Raw genomic sequence first — 14,364 nt, forward strand, 5'->3', positions numbered from 1 at the left:
GGGAACCGTTTCGTGTCATATGAAGGGCAAAGACTCGTCTCGCTCATGACTGAAGGAGGGTGGTTACACGGGCGAGAAACAGCGCGAGGAGCTGAGGGACGGCTTGTTGATAGCGGCAGCAGGAATGTATCACGGGGCCCTGGATAAAAGAAGGAAGGTTAGACATGACATGCGCAGATGGCAACAAAGATAATAACCGTCGCTGGCTTTCCAAAACCGCCTCGGCCATAGGGTAAATCAAGGAATGAGCTCTATACTGTAAGCTAGTCAATGTAGCACCACGGAACAGAGGCCACCGTATTCCTGCCCTCGTATGTACATGTCCCCTGCCCAGCTGAGATGCGGTCATGAAAGTATGAATCGACAATATCCTAAACGTAACCATCGTATACACCAAAAGGGCCAGCTCCATGAACAGTGCCGATCCAAACTCCACAACAAGCCATGAGAATATCAGAGCCAAGTCTTGAACCAGGCCAAGACCTGCTCATAAGAGTCCTCCAGAGCCTTCTTCTCCTGAGGATCGTCCAAATTGCCTCTGACAGAAAAGCCATGCCGTCCCGGGGTGTAGGACTTGTGTTGGAGCTCGGGCAGCTTCTTCCCGGCCTCCCTAGCTTTCGCGTGGATGTCCTCAATCTGACCCTTCAATTTATAGCTGACACCGATGTCCTGCACTCCCCATCCGATACTCACAGGTACAACAGGAAACTCGACATCTTCCGGGAGCACCAGGTTGCTGGGATGCAGAGCGACTGCTGCATCAATGAGTGGCGTCTTGGCGCCATCAATGTCAACCATCTTGCTCTCTAGAGCTGCTCTGATAGCATATTTCCCACCCCAGCACTGTCCCACCATTCCGATCTTCTGGCTCTTGGGCGTAGCCCGTCTCAAGGACTCTAGGAAGTCCATGCAGAGCTTGTCGCTTGGACCCTGCTTGTGCCTCATGAACCACAATGCAAAGGAGGGGGCACTAGCAAGCAGTCCCGTATATTTGGTGAGCGACCCCATTTTGGTTCCGTCCACTGGGATGAGAAGGTCCGCAACCTTGAGCGGTACAGGGTCGCCCTTGAAAAAGTCGGGGAGGTAGACGAGGTACTCTCCGCTTTTGGCGTAGGCGTCGGCGTTGAGCTTGTTGTTGGGGAGAGCGAGGCCAAAGATGTCACTGTAGATGACGATGATGGCCTTCGGATCGGTGCGATTGCCGATCACGTAGGTGTTGAGACCGTGGATCATTTCTTCTTTGCCTTGAGGAAGGCCAGCATGAATGCTGCCCTGGAACGGATCGTAAGCGAAGTTTTCGTTTATTAGAAGCAGCTTGGTCGATAGAGATACATACCTTGATACACTCGTTGCAAGATGGGTCCATTGTGAAGTTCTAAAAGCAATAATTCAGATGTTGACGAGAAAAGAACAGAGCACTCGGATTTAGTAATCTGTATTCTGTTGAGCCAGTCTACATTATGTTGAGCTGAATGTGGATCTACTTCAAAGGCAGGTAGGGGGTCATATCAGCGATCCTCTGATCTGCTTTTACAAAAGACGGTCATTGGACCGTTTGAAATCAATACTAGTTCCAAATCAAGAATAGTTCACTTTTTCGACCGTCCTCGAGCTTTGGGCCGTCTAATAGCCGCCCTATAGCCGCCCTACAGCCGCCCTATAGCCGTTATCGTGGAAATTTTTAAAACACGTTTATAAAAGAATTTATTTTAAATATTTAAGATAGAATAAAGCTCATTCTTAATGAGATACAATTAAAATATAACAATCCTTCTTCTAATAGTTAAAATCGTTGCTAAGATATTTCTCGGTATCGCTATTATAGCTTATATATCAACGCCTTAAAAGATTTAGTATCGGAATCGATTGATTTAACAGAAGGTTTCCTGATTCCCGCTGATTATTACGCACATTAGCGACGGCGGTAGCTCAAAGGAAGTGGGGATGGTAAAGGAAGAGATAAGGCAGAGGGTAAGGGCTAAAACATTTGCTTATTAATCCAAGTTCTCGAGGACGATTTGAAGTTCGAGGACGGCTTTAGGACGGCTATAAGACGGTCTTAATTCGGTCTTAGAACGATCGAGGACGGTCTTTTGACAGAGAGACGGGCTTTTATAAAAGACGGTTGAACTGATTAAAATAGATTCATTTTAGCTGCGATTTAAATGATTTAAATGGTTTGTTTTCAGATTCTATTTAATCTCAAGTATCGGCCTAAGGTGATCGATCTACTAACTATGCCAACCTTTTAGGACCGTCTTTAAGAGAGACCGTGATCAGATTGTTAGCTGACGGTTCAAATAACCTTATACCTGCCTTTAAGGTATGGCTAAGACCGTAAACTGTTTAAAATACGGTCACCTGACTTAAGGGGAATACGTTGATTGGGTGCATCCATCTGATCTCTGGCCATCGAAGAATATTAAAACTTGATTAAGCGCTTAATAATATGAGAAGGAATCTTACAAGCTTAATTTGCAAGCTAGAATTGCGTAGAACTACTTTTCGCAGCCACCTTTTGCAATTGAAAATTACGATTATAGATTTTTTTCCCCCTCGAATTCTGTACGTTTTCTTTTCGAATACTTCAATATTAGTTAATTAATAAATAATGATAAGAATGCTCAAGAAACAGCTGGCTGTATCGAGCTAGAAAGACCTATTGCTCGACCACCATCCTTCCACCTTCAACTTCCCATCTCAACGACCTCCCTCGTCGACTAATTTCCTCACTCGAATCGCACCGCACCGCACCCCAGCAACCGGCCCGCCCAACGTCATTCTCGACGCCACAGAGCGGGCGAGCTGGAAAGAGAGGGGGATATACATTATACGGAGTACGGAGTAGATATCTACAGAGCTGCGTGGATCACTAGTATAGTCTATATCATTAGTATATACTTGCAGTCCAAATCCCACTCCGAGGCCAGCAACACCTTGGCATCCCTTCCTACCCCCGAGCTCCGGAACGCTTGAAGAGTGGCTTTTTTTTCGGCACTCTCGACTATGTGGATACCAGGGAGTGCGTCCGCACTGAGGACCTGGATGGTTGAGGAATAGCTGGCTACATCGCGCTAGAAGGGGCTGGAAGGGTCTATTGCTATAGATCAAATGCTCGAGGAATAGTTAGCTGCCCCGAGCTGAAAAGAGCTATTGCGATAGATTGAATGCTCGAGGAAAAGCTAGTTGCACCGAGCTAAAAGGGCCTATGGCTATAGATTAGATGCTCGAAAAATAGCTGGCTGCAACCAGCTAACGAAGGCTATTGCTATAGATTGAATACTCGAAGTTCGAGTGGCTGGCTGTATCGGCTTAAAAGGGGCTATTGCTAAAGATTATAGCTACGAATATTACATCGCAAAGTCAGGAAAGCCTAATCCGGAGCTTGCGGAAAAGTTTGAGCTTGCGGCCGGGCTGAAGCGTTACGTTTCTTTGACATCCTTTTAAAGCGTATTTCTTCTACAACATTGATGTAGCGTTAATGCGGAAGGCAGCCCTGCACAACGACCGGAGCGAAGCGAGGTCGCCTGGCCCCGGAGCTTGCGGAGGGCCGCCAGGGATCAGACCTCGTTAATAAAAGATAGCAAGACCAATATCAGATAGCATTCGCAGATGCCTTTTGATAACAGAAGATTTACATGTAATTGAAAAGAAAAGCAAGATAGGCAACAGGAGCGACCAGCGTCTCTTTACGAGGTGAGAAGTAAAGAGGTGGAACAGGTTTCGTCCGCATCAAAGCGGCTGGCGCCCTTTCTCACAATTCTACTGGCCACTCTAGCGAGCACTCGCGGGAGTTCAGGTCGGGTAGCTTGCAAGTGCTGTATTCTGGAAATAAGCCTCAAGGGGAAAGGGCCGATCATGCTTAAGTTATTGATCATTTCCTCCCCTTTTCCATATAGATAGACTGCTGCAAAACCGAATGGATAGAGAGCAGCCACGACTCATCAACGCTCTAAAGAAAAGCTGATACATGTATGCTATACTTCCAACCAGCATAGATAGCCGGCTAAACGATAGAAGATGTAGAGGTGAATCTTGTTTGATGACGATAATCAAAACGGAAGATTGAGATGACAACTAGGCTTGATTTAGGAGCACCTAAGAATATCATATGATTACTGTTATACTCTTTTATAAGAAAAAATATTATAGATATCACGAGGGAAGTCAACGAGTCACGAGTTCAGTGCAAAAGTGATGAAGTGATGAAGTGGTATCATTTACTAGAGGCTGACCAGGTGCCAATAAGGTAACACGAGACCCGATAGTAGTTGCCGTTTCCTTCAACCGTGATATGATATCCTGACAGCCTCGAGGCGCCGACGGTTGCAGCTTTTCGCCTAATTTTCGAACTGACTTCGACTTGTCGGTCATGTCTAATCGTTCATGTCGAAGCCCGCTTAGCCTAGCCGCTAAGCCGGGTGAATCTCAATTTGGCCTTGAGCTTTCCGGCGAAACGACAAAGGGTTTTCTCGGCTCCCGAGATGCTAGGAGTGGCGTTGGCGCGTCGCAGCTCTTCGTCGACTAGGGCTTCGAATTCGGCCGGGCTGGTGACGTCGCGCATGTAGTAGAGCTTTGAATCGACGGCTTCTCTTTGGTGTCTCGAGAAGTCAGTCGCAGCCGCAGACTCGGCGTTGTTGCGCCGGTGGTTGATCTCGGCGGCGGACATCTTGAAGTTGATGTGGGTGGATGTAGGCGTAGGTTGTTGGAGATAGACGATGCTAGGCGATTGACCGAGAGATATCTTTGCTGGTTGGGATTGATATGTCGGCAATGAGATATATAAAGAAGCTGGTTGGAGATAGACTTGGATCTGTGTATATTGGAGAAGATGGTTTCTTGTAGCAGATCGAAGTTGATGTGAATGATGAAGAATGAAGAAGAGACGGAGACGGAGAGGGTGAGGACCTTATATAGGTTTTCGGAAGATGGTATCTCTTGTGATTTTGCATGTTCTATCCCGACCGAGGTAAGAGCACCTGGGGAGATAAAGCTTTAGTTCGCCGCTAATAGGAAGAAAATTCACGATCTTGGTGGCAAGCGCCTTCTTGGTTTGCGGCTAGAAAAAAATTATATGTCTAGGTACGTTTTTGAACTGTACTGGCATAGAGTGGAAAGGCCCGACACTGTTTTGGTACGCCCCAACAAATTTTCACGATCACGTTCGAAAAATCTACCTACTAGAAGAGAGTAGAGGAGAAAACTATTCCCATCAAGGACAGTAACATTGGACAGAAGAACAATAAACCTGATTCGATGATGAATATTCGACGACTATCACAAAGCTAAGGGACTAGTCGACTTAAGAAAAATTTCATCCCATTCCGATCAGCTAGTCCGTATTTTTCTTCAGAAAGCTCTGGAATCAACCCAAGAGTTTCCACAGCAAGGCAATACGCCTGTAGCTAGAGTCGTGGGGGGATCACAGCAGGCTATGTTCGTGTTCGGGTTATGCGAAACACTTTTTTTGAGAGAGCATCAGATCGAGTCCCACTATGATACAGACAGACCTTTGCTCTCTTGCTATTCCAGTCTAGAGTTCTAGCTGGCATAAGTATTGTACGGACATGGTCCTGCAAGAATAATACGAGAAGAGGCTTGCCAAAGATCGCTAATAGAAATGTAGAGCCCACAGGGATGATTCGTTAGGCGACGTAAGAGGCAATGCTTTTGGGGGGGGGGGGGGGGGGGGGGGGGGGGGGGGTTACCCACGGAGGTGCTCAGCAGCTGTCAAATTTTCACGTTATAGATCTCGCCAGCCATATGCTGAGCCTAAAACGACTATTGGAAACATCTACGATGTGCAGTGCAGCAGAAGTAGCAGTGATATCGAATACTCAGCATAACGAAGCGATACATCGAGTCTGGAGTTTCGTCTGAAGAACACCAAGGACGTGCTCAAGAATTTGAACAGCTCACGCGTCGTGGCACGCTATAAAGCCCTCCAGCGATGTCCCAAGCCAAAATAGCGATTAGAATAAGCTAAGACGTGCATCAAAGCTCCCAACGAGAGAGGGGAGTATGGTATCGACTGACTGATAGCAGTGTGGTCCCAGCACAGTCTTTGGACTTGATGAGCTCACATTCCGGCGGATTGTGCTGTGTGAGGCTGGGACATGCAAACGAAGCCCATGAGCCATCACTGCGAGGGAGCAGAGGACGCCAGGGGAAAATGGAATTTGCTATGCTTGAATACTGGCAGCAAACAAATTCGTTTGGACTTGCGATAACTATTACGGCAGGTTTATGATTCACATCTATAGCATAGCAACACGTTCACTGGCTGATTATATACGTGTTTCTAAGTGATCTGGGCCTTCCTAATTTTCCAGTCCAACTTGCTTTCCTGAGAATGCAGAAATGGGCGTTCGCGCATTGTAAGAGATGAGTCTGTATACGGGAGTCGGGCCCCAGCAAGTCCCTTCGTCTTTGATCTCGCAAATACTGCGCAGACGCTATTGAGGCACCTTCCGATTCACCTGCAAGAATAAAACACAAGGAACGTAATTCTGAGGTTGGAAGAGAAATGTGGAAGGGAAATGTAGAAAAGAATTGTGGAAGAAATTGAGATTGATTGCAGGTAGTAATTTCACTGGTAAATATTGCGCAACGATGCAGAATCTTCAAGTGAAATATAAGATAATATCAGACAGTGAACAAGGAGCTGAGAACGCCAGATAAATGACAGAGTAGCCTTTCGCTGAATTAAATGGAGAGGAACCTTGCCTTCTTAGCGGGAGACAGAATTGTATCTCTGTACTTTGATTGCTACCAAGCTCTGATTGTGGCCAGTAGCCGCTGGAAGAACGCACAGTATATTGAACCTATGTACATAAAAACAATCAAATCTACCTTTTTGGCTCTTCCTTTGGCTCGGGCTTTGCCGTTGGCAGCTTGAATGTCTCGGGCTTCTTATCGAGACCAGGTCCCACTTGCTGCGTTCTGTTAATCCTGTGTGATATTTCCAGAAGCAGACGGTACGTACCTCCCACGCCGCACTTCCTCCCTCGAAGTTCCTGAACGCTTGAGTCAACTCGAGAGGCTCGACCACGATCCGCTTCTTCTCTTCGTCGTATCTGAGCTCCGTGTATCCGGTCAAAGGGAAATCCTTCCTCAACGGGTGTCCGTCGAAGCCGTAGTCCGTCATGATACGCCGCAGATCTGGGTGGCCCACGAAAAACACACCGAAGAGATCATACACCTCTCTCTCGTACCAGTTGGCACCATCATAAAGACTTGTAATGCTGGGAACTGGTGACGCTTCGTCGGCATATGTCTTGACTCGGATTCTCGAGTTGTGGCGAACGCTCAACATGTTGTAGACGACCTCAAAACGCTGGTCTCGGGTGGGAAAATCGCAGGCAGTGATGTCCGCGACCATGGTGAACTCGGCAGCAGTGTTGTCTTGCAAGCATCAGTCAAGGAGTCTCCGGAAAGAGCACTAGGGTACGTACATTTGAGAAAGGTGAAAACTGGGATGACTCCAGCAGGCGGAATGTAAATGACCAGCTCATCCTTCCACACCGAGAATTGCTGAATGTACTTTGGCAGACACCCCATGAGCCAAGATCCGTACCGGTGCATGTCTTCGGCCTTTGCAGCGTACTTGTCGACCGGGTTGACTATGGGTGCATGAAGCCCTCCAGGCGGATCGGCAGGTCTCTGCGCGTGTCGCATATTGGGGGTATCTGCAGAGACAACGATTTGGGTATTCTGGGTTGACGAGAAGGCACGGATGGCAGTGCTGCAGTCGTTGCGGCGGGCGAGAGCAGTCTTACTTGACCGCAAAGCTGAGGCCAGCGCCCTCGAGTTCGATACTCTCAAAGCCATGGCTGATCTCAAGGTGTGGTGTTGCCAATTGCAGGGAGGGTGTGGTATAGTACGAAGGTCTCTCGAGGCCGTCGAAGTCCGCAGCTCACGCTCGCTTAGGTCTCGTCTCAAGGGCATCATTGACATTGATTCAAACGGAATCAGGCCACAAGGCACATATTCAGGCACAAATGTCACCCACCTTCTATACTTCGTAAGTCTACTATTCATAAGTACCTAAGTATTACCAGTAGTACTTCTGAGTCAATTGTTGCACAGAATAATTCTATTAGATGTGTAAATTAAAGCGGTTCGAAAGGATCTCTTTATTTTTCTGAATGCTCTGTGGCTACGTCAGCAATGATATTTCTAATAATACGACCACTTGCCTCATGTATTTTAGCCTGGTGCCTCAGGCATATAAACTAGCGCCGTCTCTTTAGCAGGCCAGCAGTCGTTCCGTGAACTTCGTGATCTTTCATCTTCAATAGCCGCCGTGTCTCCTACAAACATACACCACTCCACCACCTCAACACCGTATTCAACACAAGCATCCTCACGATTCTAACATCTCGATATTCATACATAGATTACACAGCTCTGGGCCCACCCCTGGCAAACCCTGCGCGCCACGATCGACCTTACTCTCCATTTCTTCAACTCTACGCCACGAACCCTGAACACCTTCAGCACCCCGCCGGACTTTCAAGATGGCACCTCACGATATTATCATCGACGATGATGAAGAATGCTGGTATGTCCTGCCAGCTGCCTACGCGCAGGCTCGCAGTCCCCCCTGACTTCGCTAGCTAACCGTCGAGTACAGTCCGCTCTGCGTTGAAGAGTTCGATCTTTCAGACAAGAACTTCCGGCCATGCCCTTGCGGATATCAGGTCAGTGTCAACATTACTCTGTAGGCCTCCAGTGCCGAACCTCACTGACTCGAAGTGCCACTACAGGTCTGCCAATTTTGCTTCAACAACATCAAAACCAACATGAACGGCCTGTGTCCGGCATGTCGAAGGCCATACGATGAAAAGACAATAGAGTGGAAAGTCGTGACACCAGAAGAGTATAGAATCTAAGCTTACATTTTTTTCGACTGCTAATATCCCCTCCAGAGTAGCACAGTTCAAGGCCAACCTACAAAAGAACGCGAAGAAGAAACAAGAGCAGCGACAAAAGGAGGCACAGAAGCGCGAGGTCGAGAGTCTGAACCGAAAGCATCTATCTGGGCTCCGGGTCGTGCAGAAAAATCTCGTCTACGTCGTTGGATTAAGTCCGAATGTCGCTGAGAAGGAAATCCTAGAGACTCTTCGCGGGGACAAATATTTTGGCCAGTACGGAAAGATCATCAAGATCGTGGTCAGCAACAAGAAGGATTCTTCGGCAAGCGGTCAACCTCAGTCCCTCGGTGTGTACGTTACCTTTGCCCGGAAAGAAGACGCCGCGAGATGCATAACTGCGGTCAACGGATCACAAAACGGCGACCGGGTCCTGCGGGCTCAACTGGGAACCACGAAGTACTGCTCGGCTTACTTACGCAACGAGATCTGTACCAACAAGAACTGCATGTTCCTCCATGAACCTGGTGACAATGATGATAGTTATTCACGGCAAGATTTGTCTTCAATCAACAGTGTTAATACCCAACGTCCCCTTCCGGTCATGGCATCTTCCTCCTCCAGTTCTAGGCAGGCTGTCCAAGCACAGGCTCAGGCCCAGGCTCCACTACAATTAGCACAGCCTGTTGCTGCTGCCGTTCAACCGATGTTACGGGATGAGAGCAAAGATGGATCTGATAGCGGCGACGGTTCTGCGCTTCCAACAACTGCAAGCTGGGCCAACCGAGGTGGCGTGCCACAGCCTAGTAGAAGAGGCAGCCAAGCGACAAGTGGGGCAGCTTCCAGCCCAGTTGTCGCGCAGGCTATGCCTTTAAAATCAGAGTCTACAGAGGAGCTCCAGCAAGAGGAACCTTCAACAACCTCCAGTGAACTCCCATCAGCAGCAACTGCAACACAGAATGAATCGGTCGGACCAGAACGAGATCCTGCCTTGGTCGATCTGCTGAAAGAGATCAATTCTTCAAAGGTTTCGTTTACAAGGACGATTAGCACCGACCAAGGCTCTGATCCGTTCTCCTCCTTCCCGCCTCTCTTCGACGAACTAGGTGGCCAAAAACGGAAGGCTATGCGGGAACAGCAGGAAGAGGCAAGACTTTCTCTAGAGCAGGAATCGCAGGCAGATATACAATCTGTGCATGAGCCAGTGGAGGAGGAAGCTCCCCAGGGCGGAAGCTTCCAATTGGGAGGCGAGCCGGAGGACAGAGATAACAGTCGAGAGGGCAGCCAGCAGCAAAATTACCATGCCCAGAGGCGGCCGAGTGCGCAGGCCCCCATTCATCGGGGTTCGAATGGTGGTCTGTTTGGTCCTAACCTGAACTTACCTTTCCAAAATGTTGGCAGCTTGAGCTCTATCAACGGACGTCCCTTGACTGCACATCAACAAAACCAGCTCGCGCTTATGAAGTCGACTCAAGCTCAGTCTGGCTACATAGACCAGTACCCACCTGGCATGGGAAATTTTAGCCAGGGAGCCGGGCTGTTCCAACAACAAGGCCACAACAGACAGGCATCTCGGTACGCTTTTGCCAACGATGGATCATCAACATCTTCAGTCAAACCATCAGCAAATTCAAAATTGATGGCGCAACAGTCATCTATGATGCCCACCGTCCCACACGGCAACCAATACGGGGGCTCTATGGGCTCCATGCCTGGTCCACCTCCTGGTCTGAAGTCAACTGCCACACCTCCGATCGGGGGAATGTTCAGCCAAGCAAACGCATTCGGCTCTATGGGTGCCGGCGCAATCTTTGGTGGTGCTCAGAGGGAGCCCAACGAATTTCTCCAGCAGATGTTCCGGGGAGGGAACAGAGGTGGTCAGTCGCATGATACAGGCAAGCGTGAGTACAACTTTTCTCCTTCATTTCTTCAGCAATACCCATCTGCCTCCTCCACTCCAGCTCCTGCTTCAGGCTTCCTGGCATCGCTCTACGGTCCTCAGACTGGAGCATTCCAAGACTACGGTCAAAAGCAGAAGAAGAAGGGAAAGAAGCACAGACATGCTAACACTTCCTCCTCTGGGGGAGGTGGCTTAGTCAATGATCTTGCAGACCCCAGTATCTTGCAAGCGAGAATGCACCATCAGCAGAGCAGTGCCGGAGTCGGACAGGTGTTTGGTGGTCAGGTTCAAGGTGGGTACAACCAGAACATGATGTACAACAACAATGGGTTTTCCCGGTATCAATAGGCGTTTTCCGCGACGGGGCTGTAGAAATTGGCCTTGAATTTTCCTTGGAGATGGCGTTCGCAAAGACCCTTCAAAGGGCGTTGCATTCTGGGCATCTGTTCAAACTTCAGCGAGCACGGTTGATCTCTTGAGATAGAGGAAGCTTCGGCTGCTCTGGCGTTGGGGGGTTATCGGGATGAGGGAACCAAACGGATTTGCTTTGTTTTTCTTTTCCTGCGTTGATATTATGAGCATCGCAGTCATCTCTGGCACTCATGGCGGCATGGCACGTTCATCGGGGCTCCATCATCGTCTTCACATTCGGCTACCTGCCTACCTTCTCCTGTACGTTAAATCCCCGAACCCAAGGCCAACATTGGCTGGTAAAATGTAGCATTCTCACACATTTGTGCCTTCAGTACCTCCTTTCTCTACTTCGAAGACGATGATGGACCCTGTGACTTCGTGCTATGTTGAGACCAAGGCTGGCTATACACTGGACTCAAATTGCTTCAGATTTACATATTGTCATGTTCAACAACTCCAAGCGTCCATGCTAACATGCTTTTCCAGATGATCTAGGCCCCTTGGCTCTCGACGTCGACGTAACTTCATCGATAGATGCACTTGTTGCGGATGACGATGCTGTCTTACCTAGTCCGGATAATCAGAACCAAGTCTCACGCTCTTCTACACCAGCTGTTCCCCCGGGATTCAGTTTACCACACGCCCACCCCCCGACCGCCATTCGCGAGGAGCCCGTTACGAAAGTACCTACTCGGTTCACTCCGACCTCTGCACCGTTTACACCCGCTCGGAACCCTGCTATTCCTCGTGTGGCTACTCCATTGTCCATGGTAACAGCCCCTCAAACGACGCAGAGCATTCCAAAATCAAAGACTTCTGTGTCAACCTCTCCGGCGAAGCAAGATGTCACGGCGCTTGCAACTAACACTGGGCTTTCGAAGGCCATCGCTTTCCAATCCTCTCAGCCCGCAATCCAATCAGAAGATTTTCCAGCTCTGGAGAGTGGTAAAGCAAAAGTTCAAGCGGCTCCATCCGTCAGTAGCAAGACTTCCACGCAACCCAAGCCGGCAGTGACGACAACTTCAAAAAAGCCGTCGATTGTACCAGTCACTGCCTCTCAGGCTCAGGCGGTGAGTAAAGCCGCAGAGAAACACAGCACACCAGCTCCCAACGCTTCAATGCCTACAAAATCAATCGTCAAGACTTTAGTTATCGAAACTTCTACGTCAACCCCTGCGCCTGTCAAATCATTACCCCCTTCCGATTACCCTTCCCTGCCAAGTGCCTCGACTGTCGCTAGTTTCCAGTCACCTCCTCCTCGTCCCGCGATGAAGTCTATTCGAGTTGTACCGACGACAAAGACAGAGATTCCATCTGCCGGAAGTGCAACACCATCTTCTGCAACGTCCATGTTTCCACCTGCTCTGCCTTCGCGGCAAGCAAGTCTAGCCCTGCGTCCTAGTACGCCTTCTAGTGAGATTATCTCGGATAATGCTTCAATCACATCAGCTTCGATTTCAAGAGCGAGCTCTCCTCCACCCTCGAAGATTGGGTCTGCGCCGGTAAGAGAGAACACGAAGGCAGCTACCAGAAGGCTACGAAAAGAGAAGGCAGAGGCAAAAGAAAAGGCCGACGCGGAAGCACGCGCAAAGATGGCAGAACCAACCCCTGAGGTTGCAATTGCTCCTATTATGGGAAGAAAGAAGAAGCAGAAGAAGGAACGCACTGTCCCCAGTGCAGCTGAAGGTTCGACGCCTGTTGTCAGCCGGCCGCCGTCGCCCGGTCCTACGGAAGCAATACCAGATGAACCCAAGCCCAAGCCTATAGTTCTAGAACAAGCAGGGCAAGCTCCGCAGAAGCAAAGCAGCACAGCTGAACAAGAAACCACTAGAATCTACAGCAAAGGACAAGACTCGAAGGGAAAAGGAAAGGCTAAGGCCCAACCAGCTGTATCACCAGAGCCCACCCCCCCGGCACCTGAGGTGGAAAATGAGCAGGCCGACAAGCCTATCCCAACTCCAGCCTCTGTCTTCCATCATCTGATTGCAGAAGGATTGATCGATGATGTAGACCATCTTTTCCTGCTCAAGAACCCAATAGTCAACCATCAGGTCAAAACTCCCATCGACCCACAAAGCATCAACCCGAAGGTCACCATCTCTCCGGAAGACCGACAGACTCTCCTTGCTGGCGAGCCGGTTATCAAAGTTGGAGATGGTCCAAGTAGAATCGTGCTGACCCCAAATGGTGACTGCATTCGTAATCTCACACCAGAGGAAGAGCAACGGTATCTGGATCTCCAAGCCCGTATCGCTAGCGACTACGGTCCAGCCTCATTTACCTCCGCCAAGCACCACTCCGGCAACGGATTTGCTCTGATCGGTGGCCGCGCTGTCTCCAACGGCACACCAACCTTCTTTCCCGCCTCGAGTACCGGTGCTCCAGCCATGGACCCTGTAAGCAAGATCCAGCGAGACGAGGCCCTCGGCTACATCAACCAATACGTGCTCCCATCCATGTCCACCAACCAGCAGATCGAGAAAGCTCTTAACGTCAAACCAAATGAGACAGATATCACTCACGCCGGCGATGCCGCAGCGTGGACAAACTGGGGCAGCGACGGCAATTCCAACTCCAACCGTCGCCCCGATAACGGTGCTGAGTCTGGCTATGGCCCAGCTCCTACCAACCGCGAAGGTATGATCGCCAACGGTCTGGAGAGCATGACTGCGCACATCACAATCGGCGGTGATCTCCCTCGAGCCCCGTCTGGACAGCCACTTGGCAGCGTGGCGCTGTTGACTCTCACCGAGGCCGAGGGTGCCATGCAGATTGCGCGCAAGGAGACGGAGGGCCTTGAGAAGAGACTCAATGCGCTGATCAAGAAGAACAGGCGCCTGCTGCTGCCGAGTTCGCATTGACTACCCGGCGGGATACTGATTTCCGTGCAAGTGGTGTTCTTGTTGGCGCCCTTTTTTGCGGACGTGGTGATACAGCTGGCTATATTTGGTACGAACAGACTTGCGAAGCGCATGTGGAATGGAGAGTATTGGGATTGAGTAGCGAGGCGTGCCTCCGACTCACTTGGCTGGGTCTTGCGGGTGGAGTAATTTGTCAGGGTTGCTTTGTTTGTGTTGCTGAAAGCTTTTTCCGGGAAATTGTGAGGAGAGTGTATTAATCACGTGTTGTCATGACGAGCGGTTGTGTGCATTGTACGCACAGCGTAATTAGCAAGAG

General features: G+C 49.5%; 5 protein-coding genes across 5 annotated transcripts; 2 read left to right on the forward strand and 3 right to left on the reverse strand.

The window, feature by feature from the left end:
• Window positions 1-453: 453 nt before the first annotated feature.
• L3040_000188 (uncharacterized protein) lies at window positions 454-1,366 on the reverse strand (the record flags this gene model as incomplete). The annotated part of the gene is made up of 2 exons (XM_007295213.1): window positions 454-1,272; window positions 1,337-1,366. 2 exons carry the CDS (start codon window positions 1,364-1,366, stop codon window positions 454-456), a joined length of 849 nt encoding a protein of 282 aa, XP_007295275.1.
• A 3,039-nt stretch (window positions 1,367-4,405) lies between these two features.
• L3040_000189 (uncharacterized protein) lies at window positions 4,406-4,669 on the reverse strand (the record flags this gene model as incomplete). The annotated part of the gene is made up of 1 exon (XM_007295214.1): window positions 4,406-4,669. One exon carries the CDS (start codon window positions 4,667-4,669, stop codon window positions 4,406-4,408), a length of 264 nt encoding a protein of 87 aa, XP_007295276.1.
• Window positions 4,670-6,848: 2,179 nt separating this feature from the next.
• Window positions 6,849-7,830, reverse strand: L3040_000190 (uncharacterized protein; the record flags this gene model as incomplete). Its single annotated transcript, XM_007295215.2, has 3 exons — window positions 6,849-6,935; window positions 6,986-7,404; window positions 7,455-7,830. The coding sequence occupies 3 exons, from the start codon at window positions 7,828-7,830 to the stop codon at window positions 6,849-6,851; spliced, it is 882 nt and encodes a 293-aa protein (XP_007295277.2).
• Window positions 7,831-8,519: 689 nt separating this feature from the next.
• On the forward strand, window positions 8,520-11,121 carry L3040_000191 (uncharacterized protein; the record flags this gene model as incomplete). The annotated part of the gene is made up of 4 exons (XM_007295216.1): window positions 8,520-8,563; window positions 8,636-8,702; window positions 8,769-8,881; window positions 8,931-11,121. The coding sequence occupies 4 exons, from the start codon at window positions 8,520-8,522 to the stop codon at window positions 11,119-11,121; spliced, it is 2,415 nt and encodes an 804-aa protein (XP_007295278.1).
• A 254-nt stretch (window positions 11,122-11,375) lies between these two features.
• On the forward strand, window positions 11,376-14,048 carry L3040_000192 (uncharacterized protein; the record flags this gene model as incomplete). The annotated part of the gene is made up of 2 exons (XM_007295217.1): window positions 11,376-11,445; window positions 11,674-14,048. 2 exons carry the CDS (start codon window positions 11,376-11,378, stop codon window positions 14,046-14,048), a joined length of 2,445 nt encoding a protein of 814 aa, XP_007295279.1.
• Between the last annotated feature and the right edge of the window lie 316 nt (window positions 14,049-14,364).

This window comes from Drepanopeziza brunnea, assembly GCF_022702325.1.
Source record: "Drepanopeziza brunnea f. sp. 'multigermtubi' strain 214-2 chromosome Unknown ctg1, whole genome shotgun sequence".
NCBI lineage: Eukaryota > Fungi > Ascomycota > Leotiomycetes > Helotiales > Drepanopezizaceae > Drepanopeziza > Drepanopeziza brunnea.